The sequence below is a fragment of the Muscardinus avellanarius genome (assembly GCF_963383645.1).
Source record: "Muscardinus avellanarius genome assembly, chromosome: 16".
Taxonomy (NCBI): Eukaryota; Metazoa; Chordata; class Mammalia; order Rodentia; family Gliridae; genus Muscardinus; species Muscardinus avellanarius.
Window position 1 is genome coordinate 20,757,850 of NC_137802.1, and position 26,987 is coordinate 20,784,836.

Consider the following 26,987-nt stretch of genomic DNA (forward strand, 5'->3'; position numbering starts at 1 on the left):
TTACACTGTCTCAAGCTGAGAGATGTTTTTAGTAGTGTAGTTAATACAGTTTTATTTTTTGATATAGAAAAGACATTTCAGTTTTTAATGAGAAGTACTTCAAATGAAGTAGATGATTTAAAAACCTGGGAAATTGATTTCAGGCTTTTGGGCCAGATGTAAGTATTATATACTTGGCCTGAAGGTGGCCAGAGCCAGGACAATAAGTCTTTCTTCAGTCACACACAGGTCCATAGGACTCAGACTATGATCTGGAGGAAAGGGCTTGACTCTTTGCCTCCTCTGGTATTGCAGTACATACATGCCTCTGAGCTAGAACTGTGGCTTCTTTTGAGACAGAAACAGCAGCCGCTCTATTTATATGGTCTTAAATCTCAGAGATGACTAGTATACACTGGTATTTCTTATTGAGAAAACTTAGCAAAATACCTGAAATGTTCCTGTATTAAGTATTTTTGTTAACTGTGAATTTGAAGCTGAAGGGAAAGGCTTATACTTGGGGTTGGTTTTAGATCTTCATCCTTAGATTTTCCATCCTTTAAAATTCCACGGAGTCAGTTTTGGGGCAGAGGTGGAGAATGAAAGATATTTTCCAGGTGATTAGAACCCAAACAACCAAAAACTCTCTCTCTGGTATCCCATGGAAGGATTCATGTGGGAGTTTTTGAGGTGGAATTATAAAGATAGTCACCATGTAATTTAATTTAAATGGCAGAAAAATTAATTTGATCCCCAGATAACTTGGCAATTAGCAAGTTAATCTGGCTTGAGGCAGAGGCCAAGACTGAGTTTAGGTCAAGCAGCCTACGCTGGGACAGCTTCTTCATTCTGGGCCATTCTGTGTGTCACCTTAGGTTGATGGGTAGAAATGTGTCCTCTTTGTCCCTAATGGGCCAGGCTGGGGAGAGGGGAAGGAAGATGGTGCAGTACTGAGAATAGCCCTAATATGTGCCCAGCTTCCTAGAGAGTCGACTAGTGCTCCAAGAATAGTGGTCAGATCAAAGACGGGCGTGAAGCGGGGGTGGCTGGGCATGTGTCTCAGGAGAAGGGAAGGACATACGGGGGATGCAATGGGAGCGGAAGGAGCAGATGTGTTACAGATGAGCAGATGTAGTGAAAAAAACTAGAGAAAGATTTTAGTTCGACTCAGTTTCTAATTGCTCCAGATATTGAAGATGTTAGGAAGGTAATTGGATGAATTTTAAGGCCCCCTTGGCCTGAAGACTCTACAACTTAATATTCTATAGTTGCATTTATCCTGAACAGCTGTCCTAGTTTGAAGAGCAGCTAATGAATCCATGGTACTATGTGCTACATATACCAGTTCTGGAGCTGGGAACCAGATGGCTCTCCATTTCCCACTTGGATGAAATCTGGGAGGTGAGGTCAACAGAAATCAATAATTGGATCTTGTCCTACACTTTATGGAGAGATGCTCTCTGTGGATCTGGGTGGAGTTTGATGGCAAGACCATTTCTGACTGGATATTCTCCCCAACAGTGTTACCCCCAAAGGTTTTTAGCCTAGAAGGTATGAACCTAGGTAGAGAGAAGCAATTAGTTAAAAAGCAACCTGGTCAAAGGGATCAATTCCCTCATTTTATACCTGGAAACTAAATTTCTAAGAGAACCTGGAAAAAGTCCTATCAAAGTTGTTGAAGGTGGAATATCATAATTCCTGGACCATAGATATCCCCTGTATCATTGTTTTTAGCATTGTTATCCTGGAAATTTGGGTTGATCTTTGTGGTTGGCATATGTCAGGGGGCTAGGGCTTTTTGCTCCGATAACTCACTTGGAAGTCAGCATTGTTCCCATGATCCCTATGAATGGTCTAAAATTTGAATGTGCACAAAACCACACATATATACCCTACCAAACCCCTGGGCCTTTCAGGACATCTTAAAACTCCATGATTTACATTTCAGTCATTAAAGGGCAACCTATTTCTAGGCATGGTATTTCCCAGGCTCAGACTAGCTTGGTAGCAAAAGCTCCTTACGAGAAGTTTATTATTCTAGACATTTTGTCACGTGTCTGTCTGGAATAAAAAGGTGCTTAACTTCCTCCCTGAGATGTGGGAGGAGATGTGAGAGGTTGTACTGTGAAATTATTAAGCTCTCTTAGAGGGTGATTGCCTGAGAGAGTACAGTATTATTGACATTTTTTTCCTTCCTCAAGGGCCGGTGAACTGTGTCTTTCTGCTCTGGGTGGGGCCCAGGTTAATGGGCAGTCATCTGGGCCTGTAAGCCATACTTGATTTCTGAATTGGTATACATGATTTTCCCCCTCTGTGATCTTGTTTTCAAATACAGAATTGTCACCCTGCTTTAATTTATGTGCCTCACCCTTATAAATTCTAATTATAGATTTGTTCTTAATGGTGTGTGTGTGTCTGTTTGTAAAACTATATTCAAGAATTAAATCATAAAAAGTAAAAATATTTTATTCCCATTTAACAAATGCTATTTTGATTTCTAATAAATATTTATTTTGCCTTGTATGGCTACATTTTATCCTTGTCTCTTGTGTGCAAATATGAGGACTGACCAGGAATCCTAAAGTGTTGCTTAATAGGAATTGATAAAAGGAACATCCGTTTTGGGACATAAAGCAGTATTATTGGTGCTGGCTAAAGGACAGAGCCAGCATGCTATAAGACAGGTCAGATTCATACAGTGTCTACACCTCGAACTGCATACACAACAGGCAGACTAATGGAACCACTTAAACAATTGTGGAAACAACTTGAGTAAAGGATGTGCAACCAGATGATGTCAGTGGTTCAGGCTGTATGAGTCTGAACAAGATACTATTCATGTCCTCAAGTTAGGGCAGAAGGAGAGAAGGACAAAGAGGCAACTAAGTCAGACAGACAGACAGACAGAGACCAGAAGACTTTGAAGTGAGAAATGGAGCTACATTTTGAAGAAAACAAATAAGAATGAGCTAAAACAAAGCCAGGCATGGTAGCGCATACTTGTAATTCCAGTACTAGGGAGACTGAGCAGGGGAAAAAAAAAGACTATGGACTGAAATTGGCTTAATAGGGTTTACTCTAGAATAATCTATCTCTCTATATATTTTATATAAAATATACATATATTCCAGATAATGTATTTGGGGTAAATACATCTGAAACCATAAGCATGGGTTCCTTGGGGTCTGAATCATGGGATAAAAATGCTCCTTACTAGCTGGGCATGATGGCACATATTCGTAATCCCAGCATTCAGGAGGCTGAGACAGGAAGCTTGCTCGCAGACAGCCTCAGCTACTTAGTGAGGCACTCTGCAACTTAGTGAGACAGTTACAAAATAAAGAATACAAAATAGGTTAGGGAGTGTAGCTCGGAGGTCTAATGCTCCTGGGTTCCATCCCCAGACACACACACACACACACACACACACACACACACACACACACACACAAAGAGCTCCTTACTGGGTTGCTGTGGCCCAAGAGAGTAGGATGGAGGGAAGGGTATGGGGTCTGGGAAGGGAAGATTGTAAATCAGCTGGAGACCCTTTGAGAACAAGAATCATGCAGGAATTCTTTGAAAGAATATATTTGTAACCAGAGATGCATTAGAGTCACATGTCTACTAGTGTCCACCACCCTGTTATTGGTCTTAACTATCTATGCTGGTTGCTACTGGAGCCCAAAGATCTCACACTTTGGCTAAGAATGAGAATGTTCTTTCAAAATGAGAAGTGACAGACGTGAGAAATTTGCTTTTCCCAAATTGTCTGTGTGGAGAAGGAGGGTTAGCTTCTCAATTATGAGATGTAGAGTTTCGTGATGTATTCCTATTTTATCTTTACAATCAGCCCTCATTTCTCTCTCACGTTTTATCTGCAGAAGAGCATTTAAAAATCTCCTATAGAGCTGGCGTGGTGGTGTATGCTTATAATCCCAGCGCTTGGGAGGCTGAGACAGGAGGATTGCACAGGAGGATCGCACAGGTTCGAAGCCAGCCTCAGCTACTGAATGAGGTTCTCAGCAACTTAGTGAGACCCTGTTTCCAAATAAAGTATAAAATAGGTCTGGGAGTATAGCCCAGAGGTAGAAAAGCCCCTGAGTTCTACCCCCAGTACCATGCGCGCACACACACACGCACACACACACACACGCACGCACACGCACGCACACACACACACACGCACACACACACACATATCTTCTACAGATATCACAACTATTGTCAGTTTATAGACTGGATACTTAACGTACTGTCATTAATTCAATTATAAAAACTTTAAAAAGCTGCATCATGAGTTCTAGTAGCACTTAAATATTGAAAACATGCATTTCATCATGTTCAAATAACTTTGCATATATTACCTATTTTGCTTTTACATTTTAAATGTGAAGACTGTTTTTAAAAATGTTGAACTATCAAAGTGTAATATGTAAAGAGCTATCCAGAAATAGGAAGCACACTTCTTTGAATAAGCTACATATATAAACATCTTTAATGGACATTCATTATCATACTCTTTTCCTTAAGATGCTGATCTTTATGCCTCCCTAGCGAGGCACCAGGCTAAGTACTATGGAGAAGAACTGAATAAGGCACAACTCTGCTCTTGAGGAGCTTACAGATTGATAGTTTTTCAACTATCAACTACAACAGGTGAGTCAACAGTGATTTCTAGTGGAAAGAGGAGTGAATACTTCTTGCATTGAGTGTCAGTTTAGTTGTTTTTGCGAAAGCTTCTTTCTTTTCATAATATGCAGCCTCGTTCACAAACACAGGGTACACTGTACAGTCTCCATCCAGTGGAATAGTCTTTCCATCAAAAGTCAGGAACATGGGATCCCCGGGGTGCAATGGTTTCCAGTCTTGATCCTCTCAGGAGACAAAATAAATGATACATTTGTTTTTTTTCCCCTATTTTAAAAATTTTATATTAGACTCTATACAACTAACAGATAACCATTCTGTTTTTTTTTTAAAGTGATACTTGAGGGAACAAGTGCTTTCCAGGCACAGATGTGCTCCAGAACCATAGCAGGAGCCTCCACGCACATCACACATGTGGCTAGTCTCACCTGCAGAGAATCCCACTTAGTGTGGTGCTACTTGGACCTGAATCACACAAAGTCACCTAGTGAACTTATTTGATTTTCTGTCTCCACCTTGAAAACTTAAATCAGAAGTTCTGGGAATGGAACCTGGGAATTGGGATTTTTTGGAAGGCTCCTCAGATGGTTCACTTAGGACCTGAGTTTGAGGAGCATTGCCTTAGTAGCTTGTGACAGGTTGCAGGCATTTGGGGACACAATCTCTGAGGTAGTCCCAGTGAGTATCTCTGATTAAGTACCATTCTAGATTCATTCTTAGAATAGAATCTAGACTGGAAACCAGGTTCCCACCAGTGTCACTGGCTCCAGGGTCACCAGCTTCATGCTCACTCCTATGGCTGCTGACACTGCTCTCTTGCTGTTCTTCAAACTTTTCTCACTTGCTCTGGCCCTAGGACCTTTGTACTTGTTCTCTGTGTGGCTGGCTTCTTGCCGTCCTGCTTTCAGCTTCAGTGCCACCATCTCAGGGATGGCTTTTTCTGACTATTTCATCTCATTAAAACCCTTTGTTATCCCCTGCTATGTTACTCTGTTTATTTCTTTTATAGTGCTTACTATTAAAATGTTTATGTATTGTTTCTTAATTAATGTTGAAAATCCATGAGGGACCCTGCCTATTTTGAGTCTCAGGGCTTAGAACAAAGTTAGTAGTCTTTCAAAATTATTTACTGTGATAATTAACCAATCAATCTCTCCTGTAGAATATGGAACTATTCCTTATTGTCTTTCAAATCCAAATTATCTTCCCAAACCTTGAAGACCTACAACTAATCTTGTTCATTACTGTTCTCATTAATCTCATTTCTCAGCCTTCCTAAGATTATTTTTGCACTCCTCAAGAATATTAGAAAAATCCCAAAGGTTTTAGCCTGACATCATTGCCTTGGCCCATGTTCCTTATATTCAGTATTTTTTGTCACCTTCCTCTTCCCAACTCTTTATCTTTCCTTTAAAACAATGCTGGAAGTTCATTCTTCTGGTTTCTACCTGGATCCCATTAAGCGGCAAAACAAGATTTGCAAGTCTTGATGACTAATAGGAACATGAAGTAGGAATTTGAACTGGATCGGTTGTTGTTCCACTATGATTACCCAAGTCAGTAAGGTCAGAGTATCTCACAGCGGGGTCCTGGCATTGTTAGTTTAAAAGCTCCCTAGGTAGGTTGAGGGCTACATTAGATAACCTCTTAGGTCTCCTCCCAACTCTGAAGTCTAAGAAACTACTCAAAATGAGCAATGGTATCTTAGCTTCTGGGAGTCTTTACTCCTCTCTACTTTCCCCTTTCCCTTTTGCATACTTAAACCTCTGATTTTCTCAAGAGTCTTTTCTTCTTCCATTACCATACCATTATTGATCTAACCAGGGATAGTCTATATTCTATTGTTTGAATACAGGTAGTCTCCCTTCCCCAAAAAAAGCCCATGCATTAAAGGCTTGGTCCTCAGGGTAGCACTACTGGGAGGTGCTCTGGACCTTTAGGGGGGGGGGGGGAAGGCCTTAGGTCACTGAGGGCAGGCCCCTGAAGGGGACTGTAGAAACCCAGTCTCTGATTGCTCTCTGCTTCCTGGCTCTTGCTTTGAGCAGTTTGCTCCAACACATTTAGCAATCCTCCCAGAGGCCCAAAGCAACAGAGTCACTCAATTTTGGACTAAGCTAAATAAATATTTTCTCTTTATAAGTTCATTGCCTCAGGTATTTTGCTATAGTGATAGAAAGATGACGATTACACTTCTCTATACTGTAGTGTTTTTGAGAACAACAAATCAGATAATGTATGTAAAATGTCATGTAAAATGTAAAGTTTGACTTGGAGTTATAACATTATTATTTTCAGTATTTTATTTTATTTATTTATTTATTTTTTTTGGTGGTACTGGGGTTCCTGGAAGCCCTTCTATCTCCGGACTACACTCCCAGACCTATTTTTACATTTTTATTTGGAAACAGGGTCTCCTAAACCAGCGCGCGCGCGGCTGGCTTCGAACCTGCGCGATCCTCCTGTCTCTGCCTCCCAAGCACGGGGATTACAAGCATGCGCCACCACGCCCGGCTATTTTCAGTATTTTAAAGAGTAAAAATTACCTGCAGATTTGGATGAATAATAGCAGCAATTTCTCCACTTTCATTCCTAGGATAATCAACTTTCTCCATTATTTTATAGACCTCAATAGCACAGGGAGGAAACTCTTTTCCTATGACAAGAACAAAATGTACTAATAGCAACTAAAAAATATCTTCTAAAAAAGGGAAGTTGAAACTTTAAGAAAGAAAGAACAACCACATCCACAACACCAAATTTAGTTAAAGATGTTCACAGAAAGCACAAAGTACAAAGTGTTCTGGAATTATTCCTATCACTACACTAATATAGAACTTTAAAAGCCAATGTGGGCTGGGCATGGTGGTACTTGCTTGAAATCCCAGTATTTGGGAAATTGAGACAGAAGGATCACAGGTCCAGGCCAGCCTCAGCAACTTAGTAAGGTCTTCAGTGACCTAATGAGACTCTGTTTCAAAATAAAAAATAAAATAGGTCTAGGGATGTAGCTCAGAGGTAGAAAGCCCTGGGTTCAATCTCCAAGCTCCGGTATATCTCTGTCCCCCCACCCCACACATACGTAATATATATGTGTAACATATATCAGGCAATCTCTGAAAAAATAGGATGAACTGGGGTCCAATGAAGGGTTTACAGTGTACTATGACATATATATATATATATATTTTTTTTTTTTTTGTGGTACTAGGGAAGGAACTCAGGTGTACCAGCATTGGGAATGGCATAGGAAGATTTGAGAAAGCTCTAATTATTAATAGATATATTTTAAAAAAATTATGGCAAGACCTGGGGAAAGAAAGACTTGGTTGGCCTTGGTTTCAGTCAGGAAGCAAACACCTATTGAAACTTAAATTGACTTAGATAAAAGTAATTAGCAAGTCCATAGGAGAGGGGAACTAGAACTTTCTCTTTCTAAAGACAGATCCACATAATAATTAGATAATCTAGCTCAGGATGGGAGGAGGGTGTCGACCTGACCTTTGATCATGACCTCCATTGAAAAGAGACCTAGGCAGGAAAGTATACCTTGGCTCCACCTTGGTGGGAAAATAAGGGGAGGTACCTTACAGGATAAGAGGAGGTACCTTACAGGGCTGTTTACTATGTCAGAATTATGTGAACAAGATGGAGGTCATGTGTATAAAAAGTCTGGTCCACGTGTTGTATTTTTGGTGAATTTGCTTACCCCCCCCCATGCCATTCTTGAATGGCATGGGTCTGTAACTACTTTCTGTATTTCTTTTTTTAATAAACTTCTTTAAATTCTCAGCAAGAGCCCGAGCTATTATATATATATATATAGTAATATATATATATAATATGTATATATATATATGTATATATATGTATATATATATATATATATATATATATATATATATATATATATATATATCCTTAGCTCAGAACAAGAACCCGCGCCCTTTTTATCTTTTTTATCTTTTTGTGGTTTTGTTGGGGGAATTATTTCTTCCCTCACATCATAACACCAGGGACATTCTACCTCTGACCTACACCCCCAGCCCTATTTTTTATTCTTTATTTTGAAACAGTGTCTCACTGAGTTGCAAAGGGCCCAAGTAGCTGAGGCTGTCCTCGAACTGCGATCCTTCTGTCTCAGCCTCCCAAATGGTGGGATTACAAACATGTACCATCATGCCCAGCTGTGCTTTGGTTTTAACTCAAAGAAAAGTCTTCCTTTGCCCATAAAACAGAATTAGTAGGGAGACCCCATGTTCACTTCTATGTTAGTTTTTGTTGGACAGCACATTGCCCTAGAACTTTGTGGCTTAAATCAACAACCACTTAATTTAACTTGCAAATTCTGCAGGTTGGTTGAACAGTTCCTCTAGTCTGGACTGATTTTTCTGATTTCTGATTACTGCTTTGCTCATGCATTTGGGGTGAGCTGACAGATTATCTGGAGGCTGGATGATCTGGGATGGCCTCACTTTCACATCTGGGATATCTGAGAATCTTATAGTCTTTCAGTATTCAGTGGTTTAGTATGGGTTGGTTCACATAATGGCCCTAAAAGGTTCCTAAGAGCCACAGAGAGCAAGTCTCAAGGTGCAAGTCCTTTTTAAACCTCTTCTGTAGTACAAAAAGTAGTTCACATGACCAAGACAGAATTCAAGGGGTGGGGAAGAACTGTCTGATCAATGCAAAGATGGAGAGTGGAGTGTTCTGGATCTGAGGTAGGATAGGAGAAATACAATAGTAGGTAGAAAGTGTTATGGATTTGGGGAGAATATGGTTTTGGGGAAACTGTTCCTGGGGACCCCTGTTAGGATCCCAGACACAATTTACCTCAAGCCACATCGAAACCTAAAACAACCCAAAACAGAAAATTACTGCGGGTTCTTGTCCTGAGCTAAGGATAAATATTCATAGCTTGGACAGTTACTGAAGATTTAAAGAAGTTTATTAAAAAGATAGAAATACAGAAAATAGTTACAGCCCCATGACAGAATGGCATGGGGGGAGGGTGGTCCGAGCTGATTCACCATCCCCCCAAGATACAGCACGTGGACCAGACTTTTTATACCCATGACCTCCATCTTGTTTGTGTAATTCTGACATAGTGAATGTCCCTGTAAGGTACCTCCCCCAGCAAGGTGTGGCAAGGTGTCTCCTTTCACGAAGGTCGACCCCTCCTACCATCTTAGCTAGTTTATCTAATCATGTAGATCTGTCTTTAGGTAGAGAAAGGCCTAGTTCTCCTCTCCTATTGACTTGCTAATTACATTTAGCTAAGTCAATCTGAGTTTCAATAGCTGTTTGCTTCCTGACCAAAGCCGAGCCTTTCTTTCTCCAGGTCTGCTGCCATTTTGACAAAATTATTTTTGAAATATATATAATAATCAGAGCTTTCTCAAATCTTCCTATGCCATTCCTCTTGAAATTGCCTGTGTACTCCTTTGAACGTGTATCCCTCACTTTCCCAAACAAACCTCTGTCTTTGTCTCTCACTAGTGTATGCTGAAATTACTTTCTGCATTGGAAGCCAAGAACCCCACAAAATGAATCGTGTTTTCTCATGATAGAACTACTATTCATGACCTTTAGTAGAGATTTATGGGCCATGATTTGTAAACCATGTTTTCCACTTGGATTTGTGGCATTCTACCTGAGTATGCCATTTCTTAGTGTATTATAGTTCCAAACATATTATTGGAGGATTTCCTTTTTTAAAAATTTTTTATTGGTGCATTATATTCATACATTGTATTGGGGTAAAAAACTTGTGTGTACATACATGTATACATCACTGATTTAACTCCTACCCAATTCCCACCCCATTCATGGTTCAAGGACAGCCTCAGCTACTTTGTGAGGCCCTTTGCAACTCATTGAGACCCTGTTTCAAAATAAAGGGTAAAAAATTGGGCTGGGGTGTAGCTCAGAGGTAGAATGCCCCTGAGTTTCTTCCCCAGGACCATAAAAAAAAAAAAAAAAAGAAAGAAAGAAAGAAAAGAATTCATCCTTAGATGAGTTCTTAGATGTGAAAAGCTCATATTTAGTTTTCATGTCTTTGGAGTCAAAGGATTCCCAAGCACAGAATTTCCTATGATTGTGGGGGTGTGCATAATCTGAAGCTAAGGAATGAAACACTTTACAGACACTGAACTATGCAGTAGCTATTGCCACTATAATGACTTGTTCCTCAAAAATGTCATAGATACAGTGGTGCCCACTATAAAGAAATCTACAAAAACCACCCTTATATACAACCCAATGGATGTGCATGTGCTTTTTTTCTTTGAAATGTGGAATTTCTGGGTCATAAGTTTGTGCATTTACAAAACTAGACACTGTAAAATTGCCCTCTAAAGTGTTTTTCCCAATTCATATGCTCACCAGCAGGAAATGAGAGTATCTCCTTTTCCTATACCTTTCTCAACACACAATATCATTATACTTTCCCTATTATACATATTTTCCCTATTATTATGGGAGAAAATGATTTCTCATTCTAATTTGCATTCTCTGATTACCTGTGATGTTTGACAGCTTTTTAAAAAACATTTATTAGACAATTCTATTTTCTAGTCTGTCTTTGCTTTTTTTTTTTTCCGGTGGTACTGGGGTTCCTGGAAGCCCTTCTACTTCCGGGCTACACTCCCAGACCTATTTTATATTTTTAAATTTGGAAAAAGGGTCTCTTAAGCCAGCAAGACTGCCTCCGAACCAGTGTGATCCTCCTGTCTCTGCCACCCAAGCGCAGAGATTACAAGCATGCACCACCACGCCCGGCTTTTCTTTGCTTTTTAGTAGAAAATATATTAATACCTTAATAGGAAAGTAGGATTTGAAGGATTTATTTGGCAACCATTTTCCTTGAATATGTCTATTCTGATTATTGAGGAATAGCTAAGGTAAATAAAAAATTTAAAAAGTGTCTGAGACTATGAATGACAAATTCAACCTAAATTCGAATTACTATTTCACTGTTTCATCTTTCACTGCAACATCTTTAACTGTAACATTAAGGAAATAACTCCTACTCACTACTTACCTTCATTGAAGTGATGTATAAAGTCAAGAGCATATTTAATCATTTTTCTCATTTGATCCAAAATATCAGCTCTCAGAACCCCTTGGGGCTGGGGACCAACTTCTATACCTAAGTACAGAAGGGTAGATAGAAACATTTATGAAAATATTAGAATATATTGTGAAATTCAGTATTTTAATATATCTAGAATTCCATTATCGAAGATTATTTAAAAGGTAGGCTCTTTAGTATCATGAAAAGCATTTAAGGCACAATATTAGGCAAGAAATAAGGCATAGCATTTACATGTTCAAGACAAATACATAGTAAATAAATACTGGGGAAAATCAGACTTGTGTTACAAGTGTAAAAACTTGGGGTCATTTTTATTCTTTAAACTTCCTTCAATAGTGTCAAAATATTTAAAAATCATAATATAGTAAAGGAGGTGGGCAAAGTAATGATGACAAAATAATAAAGAGAAATTGTCACAGAAGTGGGGTGTGGTGGCACATATTTGTAATTCCAGTACTTGGGAGGCTGAGACAGGAGGATCACAGGTTCTCAGATAGCCTAGGCTACTTAGTGAGTCACTCTGTAACTTAGTGAGAACCTGTTTTAAAATAAAGAATAAAAAATAGGGTGAGGGTGTAGCTCAGAGATGGAATGCCCCTGAGTTTAATCCCTAGTAACACACACACACACACACACACACACACACACACGAAATTATCACAGACCTAACATTTAGCTCTGAGAAGAGGAAGAACATCTATTTAGTAATAATAATCTAGCTAAATGAATTATAAATTAAAAATGCAAATTATGTGAAGCAGGGTGTGGTGGTGCATACTTATAATCCTAGCATTTGGGAGGCTGACACAGGAGAATCGAGGTTGGAGGACAGCCTCAGCTACTTAGTGAGGTCCTTTATAACTCAGAGAGACCCTGTTTCAAAATAAAGAATAAAAATTAGGACTGGGGGTATAGCTCGGAGGTAGAATGCCCCTGGGTTTCATCCCTAGTGACACACAGACACACACACACACACCCCAGCCCAAACAAAAAAGTAAATAAATGCAAGATGTGTGATACCACCATGGCATAATAGCACAATGATTTTAATTTTATATGGAAAAATTTGCATTTCTTTCTTTTAATCCTAATAAAACTATGCCTATATTAATCCTAATAAAACTATGCCTATACTAGGTCTATTTCCTGTAGCTGTCAAGTATCTATCACCTACACAATATTTTTTCTCCTCCTGTTTAAGTCTCCCACAAAGTCACCCCTCTTTATCATCACCTTCTCCATTCATCAAACCATTTACTATGATCATGTCATGTTTCACCCACCCTCGTTCTCTTCTACCCAACTCTTACATTTTCTACACTCATCCTATTTGCACACATTTATATTATTTCCCAATTGATGAATGCTTACTATATATATTTTCTCTCACTTTCATTTTCAAAATGTGCTATGCTTAGCTTTCTTGTACATACACTATGTGCATGTAATTTAAGTATCAGTATCATAAGTGTGACTAAGGTGTGCATCTGTGCATAAATGATTTGTATAAATGTGAAAATTCTGTTCATGGGCATGTCTCTGTGTGTCTTATAAGGGACATTGCTGTTTGCTTACCCTGAGTGCATTCCATCCCCCTCCCTTCTAATATAATTGAATTATTTGTTGGGTAGCCAATATTCAAAGCAAATGATTTTTTCTTCAGCTTAAGAGTAACTGTGGAATAGTTTAAGTTAACCACAGTGGCCCTATCATACTATTGATTGAGTGGACATGTGGCTCATTTCTGACCAGAGGCCACAATGAACATATGCAGGGGAGTTACAAAGTTCTCTTTCTTCCATCACATATTGTCACACGGGCATAGGATACTTCCAATTATAGTGAACATTTTGTGACCATGGGAACAGCTAAAGACAGACTAAAGATGGTAGACCAGAAAGATAAAACAAACTTGGTCTCTCATGACATTCCTGAACTGTTATACAAAACAATACATTTATAATATTGTTTAAGCCACTAGAAACATTCTGCATATTCTTATTTTGTGGGGAGATGGAAGGTGTGGTGCAGGCAGTTATGTGTGGAGTGAGAAGCTATGGACTGGTATGAGAAGGTGAATTATTCAGGAAAGCCAGTTATTTAAGATTTGATTTTGTTGTTTTGTTTTATGATTTTGATCACAGAATAATGGATTCAGTCACCATATTTTCCACCAAAAATTAACTTTGATGTGTGATCTCATATCAGAGAATATTTAAATTTGTAGAGCATGGCCATAGCATAATCAGGAGTATAGCTAAAAGAATAACAATATAAATAAATATGAAAATAAATAACTTCTCTGAATCTCAAGTGAGACCATGGTCAATTTGGGAAAGTTGGGAAAAGATCATTTCCAGTGTGTGTGTGTGTGTGTGTGTGTGTGTGTGTGTGTGTGTGTGTGTGTTGTGTGTGTGTGTGTGTGAGGGGGACAGAGAGACTTGGGGAAAAATCATGAGGCTGGTTGCAGCAGACAGTTTCTTTCTGGGATAGTTTATATAGAATCATGTAATATTTCAGCCATTTTGGCAATACAATGCAATGGAGGTTTTTGTAGGTGACCAGTAGAAACATGTTTGTGTGGGGCAATAGTCTTAGTGTATTATAAAATGTTGACGACTCAGAAAGAATGTCTCTCTGATCTTAAGTGTTTTTTTTCCCCAGTGTGTATATGATGTAAAAGTATTCCGAATAAAACAGGAGAGTTGGAAGAACATACTAATATTCCTAATTATTTATAATGTACTTAATATTCTCTCATCTTGAAATGTTTTAAAGATTTGGCTCTTATTTGTAAGGGCTGAACATAACAGCAGATATTTGTTGTAGCTAAGAACAGCATTGTCTATAAGTATCATAGACCAAGATTGATTTTTCAAAGTTTGGAAGTCTGACTATGATCTCAATCCTGTATTATTATCATTATTTTATTATTATTATTTTTTGTGGTACTGGAGATTGAACCCAGAGGCATTCTACCTCTGAGCTACACCTCCAGCCCTATTTTTTATTCTTTATTTTGAAATAAGGTCTCACTAAGTCGTGGAGGACCTCACTAAGCAGCTGAGGCTAGCTGCAAACCTGTGATCCTTCTGTCTTATCCTCCCAAGTACTGGGATTACAAGTGTGCACCACCATGCTTTTATTATTATTAGTAGTAGTACTAGTAGTAGTAGTATTTTACAGTACTAATAATTGGACCCAAGTCCTCATATGTGTACTGAGTTTTGCTCCCAACGTGTGTGTGTGTGTGTGTGTGTGTGTGTGTGTGTGTGTGTGTGTGTATTTGTGGTGCTGGGGATGGAACCCAGGGGAATTCTACCTCTGAGCTACACCCCCAGCCCTATTTTTATTCTTTATTTTGAAACAGGGTCTCACTGAGTTGCAAAGGGCCTCATTAAGTAGCTGAGGCTGTCCACAAACTGAGATTCTCTTGTCTCAGCCTCCCAAATGCTGGGATTACAAGCTTGTGCCACCACTCCTGGCTCCTATTTTATATTATTATGCTTTGTTTCATTACAACTATGTACCTATATTTGGATACTTGGGTTTTTTCTAATTAATAATTTAATTAATAATCAATCCCTTTATTAATCATTCAAAGTACCAATATGTGTAATAAGGAAATTTTTAATTTTCCTATGCTAAAAAAATTTTAAAGGGCTAGAGGTGGCTGGGCATGGTGATGCATGCCTGTAATCCCAGAACTTGGTAGGTTTAAGACAGGAGAATCTCAGGTTTGAGCACAGCCTCAGCAAATAGTGAGACCTTGTTTTGTTTTAAAATAAAGATGTAAAATATAGGACTGGTGGTGTAGCTCAGAGGTAGAATGCCCCTGGGTTCAGTCCCCAGTAAAATCACACACACACACACACACACACACACACACACACACACACACACAGGCTGGAGGTGTAGCTTAGTGGTACAGCACCCCTCGGTTTAATCCTTAGTACCCACCCATACACATAAATTACTTTTGGTTAAACCACCTGGGATTTGATAATAAAAATTTTAAGTTCTAATACCAATTTTAGTTACAGTGCAGAATGTAAATTAGTTATGCCAATAGGTCTCTCACAAAAGAGAATGAAATTACTCCTACTCTAGCCACTTATCACTTTGTTTAGTAATTATCTAGGTACTGTTCGGCTTCTCATTAGATGCTAAGCTCTTTGAGGGAAGACCATGTGCCTCTTTCTCATATACCCAGCACCTATCACAGAATTGTTCTCTAGAAGTTACACAATAAGTATCTTTTGAATGTACAAAATTTGGGAATAATTAATTGTGTGGAGTGAAGTCAGAGAAGGTCCATGGGGTGGCATTTTTCTTGAGTCTTGAAAATGAGAAGAAATCGCCATACTAATATGAAGGACTGAGCATAGCATCAAAGGAAATACTATGAGCAAAACCAAAAAGTTGCTCAGAGAAATTGAGAAAATTAGGTATAGTTAGAGTCTGCCTGGGATTAATTTGCTTATTACCTGAGATTAATAAGCCTTATGATATGCAATGTAGCTCTAAAATTTTTTTTTTGTACTGGGGGTAGAATCCAGGGGCTTTCTACCTCTGGGCTATACTCCCAGACCTATTTTTATATTTTTTTAGAAACAGGATCTCACTAAGTTGTGAGAGCCTCACTAAGTAGCTGAGGCTGGCTTCGAACCTCCTGTCTCAGCCTCCCAAGCGCTGGGATTACAAGCATGTGACATCATGCCCAGCTCTAAATGTTTTTATATGCTTTTATTGGTACATTGCACACCTCACATCATAAACTATAAATGTTTTTAAAAATAATGTTCTCAGAATTTCAACTAGGACACATTTTATTCAGGTGTGCCAACAGGAAGTATCACTTACCCACAGGATACTTGGCTACAGAACGAGTGGTTGCATATTTGAGGTAAGGATGTTCAATAAGATAAACACAGCAGGGTAATGGAGCCAAAGAAGTCTGAAAAGAATTTAAAACATCTTTCTTATTATGTAAATATTACATACATTTTGCTCTCTTTGCTGCTACAGAGTCAATAATGTCTTCAAAATGCTGTACATCACCAACTAAGATTACTTAGCCAACTTTATGGAACACACTCTAAAGCTCAATATTATAGCTCTGAAAACAGACAAATGAATTACAAACAAAGTCAAAGTATACATAGCTTTCTGGGTAAAATATGCATTAAACATTTCTTCAGAACCATGAGCAATGGATATGAAATCTTTTTTCTTATTCTGAATGAATTTGGTTATTTTTTTATCATTGGTTATATTTACTATTTAGCTTAGTATTGTCTCTTAAAGAATTCTGTTTCTACCCCCACGTTCCAGGTCTCTACAGATGTTGAATGATTTTCCCCTCGTCTTGCTTATCTGAATGAAAGAGTTTGGGTCAAGCCTCTTGGCTTTGATCACCAGGTACCAGGTACCAAGCATGCTGCTTCCATGGCTGTCAACCAAAGCACTAGTCTCTTTTCAGTGAGCAAAGAAGAATAGCAGCATAACAATCTCTCATCAGAACCACTATTTAGCTATAGTCAAAAACTCAAGGGAAACAAAAACAATAGTTAACATTTACTACTAGCTATGTATTAGTCTAAATGCTTTAAACACTGTTTTTATTTAATACCTCTAGTCACTATAGGGGTAAGTATATTATGCCAATTTTACAAAATTAGGAAAACTAGGTTTTGAGAGTTGAACTTCTTATTCAAGGTTAGTTATTTAAACTTAGCTTTTCTGGGCTACATGGGTCAGATTTTCTTCACTAAATTGTACTTGGAAGGAAGGTTATCTAGTATATAGAATTAAGCATATAATTACTTGGTTGTTATTTTCTAGCATTTTTTCTCTAGCTATAGGTACTCAGTTGCTGAATTTTTTTTATCTTTATAGACTTATGAGCCTTAAAATGTTAGCTAAATGAAGTAAATGCCAAAAAACTGGATGTGTGTTAGGGTGTCTGAATAAAATGAGGAAAAGGGAAAGATGAAATCCCACTGCACTTTTAGTCAACATAAATGACAATTTCTTGAGCTTTCTAAAACCCTGTGATTGTGATACTTCAACTACACCATTTACAATTCTGATATTCATTTTATTTGTTTCTGCAAAAAAGCCCATGATTGGGTGACTGACAGCAAAAAAATTAGTATTTTTTTTTTTGTGGTACCAGGGATAGAACTCAGGGGCATTCTACCTCCGAGCTATACCCTCAGCCCTATTTTTTTTTATTCTTTAACTTGAAACAGGGTCTCACTGAGTTGCAAAGGGCCTCACTAAGTAGCTGAGGCTGTCCTCCAATCTCGATTCTCCTGTCTCAGCCTCCCGAATGCTGGGATTACAAGCATGCGCTACCACTCCCAGCTTTAAAATTTATAATTTTATAGGCATAAGCTCCCATAAATATTTTATTATCTTATTCATTTTATTTATTATTTTACTTATTTCCTCTCCTTTTCTCCTGCCTATCACTACTGCCTATATATTCTGGTATAGTCCCACTCCCAACCTCCAAGTCTGGTTGTGGAATAGATCCCATTTTTCTTAGATTTTTATTTCTGATCTTTTTCTTTGTGTTTAGCATCTGTAATGGACTTTAAAAAGTACAAATCAGCCGGGTGTGGTGGCACACACTTGTAATCCTCGTGCTTGGGAGGTGGAAACAGGAGGATAGCACAGGTTCGAAGCCAGCCGTGCTGGCTTAAGAGATCCTGTTTCCAAAAATAAAAAAGTATAAAATAGGTCTGGGAGTGTAACCCGGAGGTAGTAGGAACCCCAGTACCACCAAAAAATAAAAAAAAGTACAAATCATACACTAACTTATAAATAAATAATATTGACATTACCTTAATATAATGAAACATCTGAATTAAAAAGTCATTCCTTGAATCTTCAAGAATAAGAGTGCATCCCATGTTAGAAGTAGTGTTGTGAAGGTCAAAAATAATGTCATAGGAATCGCCACTATTTTTTGGACCAAATAAATTATTTATTTCTTGCGCCCTTTTTACTTCATATGGCAAATCCTCTGATATCTTTTTGCTGTTATTAGCAGAAAGAGAAAGATTAACAATATATGTGACTAAGATAATGTAAATAGACAATAAGAACACAATGTTCAAAGAACTAGTTACCAAACCTTTAATATGAAAAATGTGTGAGGGAAGTGAAAACTTAGCCAAAACCTTTATAAATGAAAATTACACCTTTTTCTCCATTTGATTCCATATACCTAATACAACACTGGTATTCTTATAAAATAATTTCATTTATATGGCTGGTCATAGGTAGGACATTTTAAACAGAATTTATTATTATTTGACTTCAACCTTGAACAAAATGTATCCATAAATTTGATACAATTTCCTCATAGTTATAGCACATTTGTTATTAAGGGGATAGATCATTAAATGCATCTCCTCCTTCACTCTAGCTAATTCCAGTGTACACAGTCAAAGCTAGGTGCTCATATGATTTTAATTAGGTATTTTTAATAGAGGCCAGGAGTCACCAGTGATCCAGGAATAAGCTTTACAGATGAATGTCTATAAACCCTCCCAAAATACAAAATTTTACAAGTACATGCACATACATATTTTTCTAGGACAAGGGTTAGTAGCTATTATATTCTCAAATGGCTCTCCATGTACCTTTCCCCCACCTCCACAATAATTAGAATAATTTTTTCCTTATGTACATAATAAATGTTCATTTTTCTTATCAAATTACTCATTTTTGTCTAATTCCATTTATTTCTATTTCCTTGCTATTCTTGCTAGTATCTTCAAGGGACTTACAGTTTGTACCAGTATATTTCTTTCCTGGAAAGTCATTAGGAAGGTGGAGCAGATCCAGGTGGTGGCACAGGTCTGTAATCCCAGTATCTGGGAGACTGAGACAGGAGGATCACAGATTTGAGGTCAGTCTTAATAACTTAGTGAGACCCTGTTTTTTCTCAATTAAAAAGTAAAAAGGAGCCGGGCATGGTGGTGCAGGCTTGTAATCCCCGCGCTTGGGAGGGGGAGACAGGAGGATCGAGCAGGTTCGAAGCCAGTTGCGCTGGCTTAAGAGACCCTGTTTCCAAATAAAAAATATAAAAAATAGGTCTGGGAGTGTAGCCCAGAGGTAGAAGGGCTTCCAGGAACCCCAGTACCACCAAAATAAATAAATAAATAAATAGGGCCAGGGGTATAGCTTAGAGGTAGAATGACCTTGGGTTCAATCCCCAGTATCAAAAGAAAAAGAAATAAATGAAGGAAGGTGGAGGAGACATTTGGCAACTATGAAGCAAAAACCATGAGGACAAAAAGAAGGAAATAAACCGGTACAAACTGTAGGTCTCTTTTGAAGAAGAGTGCAGTGGGAAGAAAAAAGGAGCCTGTGGCACTGATGATGTCATGGAACCACTGTACCAGCCCTGGACTACCCACCTTTGGATTTATTATTTGTGAATAAGAAACCTTTTTGTTTGAGCCACTACCCTCAGATTCTTATTATATGCAACCAAACACAATTCCTAATGGACACACATACACAATACATTTTAAAAGTTAATTCATAGCCGGGGTTGGTGGTGCACTCTTGTAGTCCCAGCATTCAGGAGGCTGAGACAAGAGGATTGCAGTTCAAGGACAGCCTCAGCTACTTAGTGAGGCCCTTTGCAAATCAGTGAGACCCTGTTTCAAAATAAAGAATAAAAAATAGGTCTGGGGGTATAGCTTGGAGGTAGAATGCCCCTGGGTTCCATCCCCAGTACCGCAAAAAACCAATCAACCAACCAACCAAACAAACAAACAAAATCAAAAAGTTATTTCATAGCCAGCTGTGGTGGCACATGCTTGTAATCTTAGCACCTGGGAGGCTGAGAAAGAAGGATCCCAGGTTTGCATCCAGCCTCAGCAACTGAGACCCTCTACAACTTAGTGAGATCCTGTTTCAAAATAATAAATAAAAAATTATGGTTGGTGGGGTATAGCTCAGGGGTAGAATGCCCCTGGGTTCAGTTCCTAGTACCCCCCCCCCCAAAAAAAAAGGAAAGAAAAAGAAAAGAAAGAAGACTGCTATAATTGAAAGGCATACTAAGAGGTGGCTATAAGAAAACTCACCCTTGTCCATTTCATAGCTATTTTGGAAGTTAATATACTGAAGAAAAGTTATTTTCCAACAAATTCTTACTTGTACTATACTAGTTAGTTTCCAGCTATTTTAGGGTAATAAATGTGTCAATGTAAATTCAAGATATAACTTCAATCATGAAGGTAAAGTATTTTAGAGATTAGAATTTATGTTAGAAAAATTATGATTTTATATACAAATATAACTACTATATAATTGCCCTGGGAAGCATCTATTCCACAAAATGAGCATGTTTGCATTAACACTGGTATTCGTCTTTTATTCTGTGATGAGACTAGACCTAAGGAATTCTATAACTCAAATTAGTGTCTATCAGAAAACAAGTACATAAAGCAGTGCAACCAGTTGTTCCTACACATGTCATATCTTAGCTAGTAGTCTACCAACTCCCTGAAGGAAAGTCCATCTTGTACACAACTTTGTACTCCCCCAGTACCTGGCACAATGAGAAGATGTTCAATAATTATTTTAGATAAATGAAAGAAAGAACTGGTAAAAGCACACACTTAGAGGCATATGTAGTGGTCTAAAGGAAATATAGTTTCCTTTATACAATATAAAAGAAAGCAAAATATTAGTAAAGAATATCATTGTTTCATACATTGTAGACAATATATTACATATCAGCTGCAAGTCATATTCAGAAAGTTCTAGGGAAGTGTAATTAGCTCTCATTATTCCCACATATGGTGATGTATCACTGAAAGTAAATAAAGACATCTATTCCTCAGGCCACAGAGTGGTCTCAAGTCTTCTGGCAACGGGTACTTATTCATTGAACAAATATTAATTGAAACATATTTTTATGAACTAGAATCTATGCACTACCATAAGCATAGTTATGAGAAAAAAGTGAATTTCCTAGACAGCTAACAAGTAGACAAACACAGTAGCTAAATTTAATGCAAAGAATTATTAAATCTGTGTCTTTTATGATATGATTTAAAAAGGAAAACCAGGTAGAATAGTGTGACGCTAGTCTGGCATGGTGGCACATGCTTGTAATCCCAGCGCTTGGGAGGCTGAGACAGGATGATCGCACAGTTTCGAAGCCAGCCTCAGCTATTTAGAGAGACTCAGCAACTTAGTGGGACCCTGTTTCCAAATAAAATATAAAATAGGTCTGGGAGTGTAGCCCAGAGGTAGAAAATCCCTGGGTTCCATCCCCAGTATGACAAAAAAAAAAAAAAAAGTAGTGTGGTGCTTTAAAAATTTTGTAAATGAGCATATGAATGATCCGTTTCAATGATTATGTAATTCACCGTACAGCATGATTAAAAGTGAAAGTGATCTTACTATGAATATGAATATTTATCACACATATACCCATGTTCTCACTCACATACCTACTACTTTCCCCACATACCCACATACACAAAATATAAAACATAGTCTTACCCAAGATTTTCAAGGTCAAAAACACGATTCAGGTCACAGTCAATATATCTGGTACACTTCTTCACTGCTCTTGGGTTGGTAATAAATGGTTTGACCTCCAATCCTGTTCTCTGAATCTCGGCACAATTCTGTAGCCAGTGCTTAACTAGAAATACGCCTGTCAACTCATTTCCATGAGTTCCTCCAAAGATAGCAATCTTTTTTATAGGTCCTTCAGCAATGTGACAAGAGGTCATTTTGCCAAGTAGTTTTATCTGATTTCTGCAATTCAGAAGAGAGGAGATCAAAGGAAGCTTAATTTCCAAAGAAAAGTTGAGAAATTTAAACTAAAATAAGAATTTAACCAAAGGGCAAAGTACTGGCTTCCCTTCGGTGGAGTGCTTTTAAAATGTTCTGTTACAAGTTTTGAGCCCTGTTTATACATGTACACTTCCTCTGGTAGCCCTGCCCCTTACCATATTTGGATGAAAATATGCAAAGATCAACTAGAGATGCAGCTGTTAACTTCTAACTCCCTCAGATGGTCAGTAGATCTAAGTGCAATAAGTTATCATCCCATACCAATACGAAAATGTTTCCCTTTCAGCTAGATGTCATCCAATGGGGCTTTTATGATTGTAATAATAAAAATAGTTTATATGGCTCTAATCCCCCTTAAAATATAAAATAGTGGCTCATTCAATGTTTATTTTTCCAGTGACTTTAAAAAATTTTTCTTTTCTGAAATGAGTTCAGGCACTCTTCATGATCTGAAGGCCTTTGAGTCTCATCTCTGAACAGCCAAAGGGCCGGTTATGGTGGTGCGCCCTTGTAACCCCAGTACTTGGGAGGCTGAGACAGAAGGATCATAGATTTGAAGCCAGCCTCAGCAGCTTAGTGAGGCTTTTTAGAAACTTAGTGAGATCCTGTTTTAAATAGAATAAAAAATAGGCCTGGAGGTGTAGCTTGGAGGTAGAAAGCCCCTGGGTTCCATTCCCAGTACCACATAATAAAAAATAATTAATTAAAGTAATCAAGCAGCCAAAAGCAGTTGTCCAGAGACCTCCTCTTAAATCAGCACTCTTCTTTTAGAATGCTTTTCATAGAGGCATAAGGATCTAGTATCACTAGGACCTAAAAAAATAATTTTAAACATCCCTTAATTTCTTTCTCACAAAGTTTTTGGTAATTTGGCATTAGTTTCCTCAGGAGTCTTGCCTAAATACCAAAGGGAAAGCAACTGTAATTTTCAAGTCTTTCTAATATTTGAATGTTCTGTGACATACTATATACATATATTAACCACATAATATGGGTTTGTAAAGGCACAATCTCATTTACTGGTAGAGACTCCCATTGGAGTGTGTTGTTCAAAGTGGGTCTATTTATGGAAAACCACCCAGAATACTATGATGATTACATGCCTTTGTGGAAATTACTCTGAGCCAAATTTGATTCAATTTTATGCTCAACCACCCAGAAAGTCAAATATGTTCAAATATTGGAAATACTGTATTTTAACAATGCTAGCCTGTTTGAAAGGGTACAGAAAAAGTAATTCTTTACAATTGTAGAGTAATTTAATTTGGTTTATTCATACATCCATGTGGTAAGATAGGATGTTAGGTATTAACATCCCCATTGCAGTAATAAAGAAAAGCAGTTAAGCAATATGATTAAGTTTCCACAGCTGTATTAGAAAACTAGGCCTAGGACCCATGTTTCTAATTAAGTCCAGTGTTTTCACAGGACAACAGGATGCGTCTCTGCTATTTTTGTTCTTCTCTGAAGTTCTACTTTTGCTCTTTCAGAGTTCACAGAAACAACTACTACAGTGTGCTCAGGAAACAAACACACAAATAATATACATGAAAGAAGTATAAAATATGAACGATTAATAATACTTAACAAAACTGTTTCCATAATGCAGAAAGAGAAAGCAAAATAACAAAATCCAAACTTACACATTACTCTTCTAAGACAAAGCCCCCCCAGCCTTTGATTTTCTACTCATATTACTGTACACTAAACACTTCTAAGCACTTCAGTGTAGAAATGATAAACACATGTAAACATAAACATGACAGTTGTACTGCCACTTTGGTTTTTAAGAGCAGTAACTATGGTGAACCATTAACAGTCTACTATGTTCAGTTTCTTCCTGCTGGTTTCTAGTTTGTCCTTTGCCCTAGTCTCTCTGGAAATGCTGCTTGCACTCTGAGGCTTGTTTTATGGAATTTTAACAGATCAGCAGTTTGAAGCACACTTCACATTCATGAAGTTTCTGTCACATGTCCAAATGAATAGCTCATTTGAGAATTAATGAATTGCAGTAATTCTTTCCTATACTTACCTTGTTTATTGCGCATAGAGCTTATCTTCTGTGAAAAGCTTTATTAGAAAGAACTAGAGCAACAGAGGCTTCTTTTTTATAGAAAGAACTAGAGCAACAGAGGCTTCTCGTACACTTATACCAAGTTAACTTCCAAAAGATTTTAACTCCCTCTTTCCCAATGGACACTTGAGTTTTGGGCCCTGCAAAATCTATGCAGTTTTATTAGTGTAGCTCTCTCTTTTTTGAGAGTTCAGAAATTGATAGCATAAAAAGTAAAACTCTAGCCGGGCGTGGTGGCGCACGCTTGTAATCCCCGCGCTTGGGAGGTTGAGACAGGAGGATCACACAGGTTCGAAGCCAGCCTCAGCTACTTAGTGAGGCTCTCAGCAACTTAGTGAGACCCTGTTTCCAAATAAAATAGAAAATAGGTCTGGGAGTATAGCTCAGAGGTAGAAAGCCTCTGGGTTCCACCCCCACCCCCAGTACCACCAAAAAAAAAAAAAAAAAAAAAAGTAAAACTCTTTCTAGTTGTAACTATCTCACTATTAAGTTGAATATGTGATAGTTTGAAGGAAGTGTCATAACTACAAATGTGTTGTGTTGCTGAAGGTACCTGATTAATAAAAAAATTTACAAACAAAAGGACATAAAAATTTGCTTCATTGTTATGACTAGATCAATGTCAGACATTTTGTAGGAGAGGAATTGAATTTTGTTAGAGAGGAATTTGTTTCCTAAATAGCAATATTAGGGAATAAGGAGAGTTTTTTGTTCAATATTACAAAGTGTCTCATATATAATGTGGTTGTCCAGGAGTTGTTTATTCAAACTACTTTCACTAAGTTTTCTCCTTTCTCTGTGGCCCCATTGCAGTCACCCATTCTGACCACCTTTCCAGATATAAATGATAACCAGAACAAGGCAGGGGTAGAACAGATAAGTTTATAAACTACCAGAAAAGATTCCATGTCTGTATTTCTTACAGATAAAGCACAGCATAGTGGAATAAACCTGTTAAGGTTAATTGACCCATTGTTTAAGTTGAACAACAAATATACTACTTATGATAATTTTTTTTCTTTTTTTATGGTGCTGGGGATTGAACACAGGGCCTGAAGCATACTTCACATTCATAAAGTTTCTGTTACATGTCAGCCCCCTTCTTGTGGAAAATTTGAAATAATATGTTTTTAGAGTTATATTCTTGACAGAAAACAGCTGAATTATTAAATATTTGAATATATGTATTTATTCACATATACATGAAAAATATATAAAGGATATATAAGATCTAGATTATACTTTCTAATCTATTTTAATGCACCTTTGTCAATTTTGTTGAAATAGAGAATTGAAAGCTTGAAACTTTATAGATTAGGTTGAGCCAGAAATGATGGTGCAGGCTTGTAATCCCAGCACTTGAGAGGCTAAGACAGTAGGATATTGGTTCACGAACAGCCTCAGCTACTTAGTGAGGCCCTTTGTAACTCAGTGAGACCCTGTTTCAAAATAAAGAATAAAAAATAGTGCTGGGGTGTAGTTCAGAGTTAGAATGCCCCTAGGTTCTAAAAAAAAATCTATTTTTTGAGAGAATGTTTTTTACTTTTTAAGAAGTGACTGTTGTATATGTGTATATGTACATATGTACCTATCAGGTAAAAAAATCAGCTTTCTTGAAGCTTAGACTCATATTTTGGGTAACTCTACTACCTGTAACCATAATGAACAATCTTTTCAAACATTTTGTTATTTGATGACCCCATTCTTTCAAAGCTTATCCTTACTCTGGCATCCAATATCTGTTATTATTTTTGGTCTTAATCTACCTACACTGTTACCTCTCTTTTCACCTAATTTTCAGAGAAACTACTAATATGCTTTATTATCTCATAGTCTTAGACCTTTACTAACAAACTTCTCTCCATCTCTGAGCCCTCTTCCCTTCACCCATCCCCAACTTTGAATAGGAGAAAGTAGAATATAAACAGAACGTGGTCTTAATTCAAATCTAAAATTACTAAACATGATCTATAATAATAATTACCCAATAATAGACAGCTATTGTTATGAAACAATACAAACAAGTGTACGAGAAGCTAACATTTATTGAGCACTTATGTGTTAGGGCTGTTTGTTTTCTCTTTTTAACATTTTTAGGGCAATTAAATAAACGTTGTAGCTGGGCATGGTGGCACATGCTTGTGATCCCAGCATCTGGGAGTTTAAGGCAGGAGGATCCGGGTTCGAGGCCAGCCTCAGCTACTTAGTGAGGCCCTTTGCAACTCGGCGAGCCCCTGTTTTAAAATAAAGAATTAAAAATATATAGGTCTGGAGGTGTATCTTGGAGGTAGAATGCCCTGGCCTCAATCCCTAGCCCCCACCCCCCACAAATAAATGTTACCAGTATTACTGAAA

The 26,987-nt window shown here is 37.7% G+C and overlaps 1 protein-coding gene across 2 annotated transcripts; it reads right to left on the bottom strand.

Moving 5' to 3' along the window:
- Nucleotides 1-4,653: 4,653 nt before the first annotated feature.
- ASPA (aspartoacylase) lies at nucleotides 4,654-22,494 on the bottom strand (the record flags this gene model as incomplete). 2 transcript variants are annotated; one of them, XM_080712374.1, is made up of 6 exons in its annotated part: nucleotides 4,654-4,851; nucleotides 7,170-7,279; nucleotides 11,666-11,773; nucleotides 16,583-16,676; nucleotides 18,571-18,766; nucleotides 22,259-22,494. In XM_080712374.1, 6 exons carry the CDS (start codon nucleotides 22,492-22,494, stop codon nucleotides 4,654-4,656), a joined length of 942 nt encoding a protein of 313 aa, XP_080568500.1. The 2 variants fall into 2 exon arrangements, with proteins under 2 accessions (XP_080568500.1, XP_080568501.1); XM_080712375.1 differs by lacking the exon at nucleotides 11,666-11,773.
- Nucleotides 22,495-26,987: the final 4,493 nt, after the last annotated feature.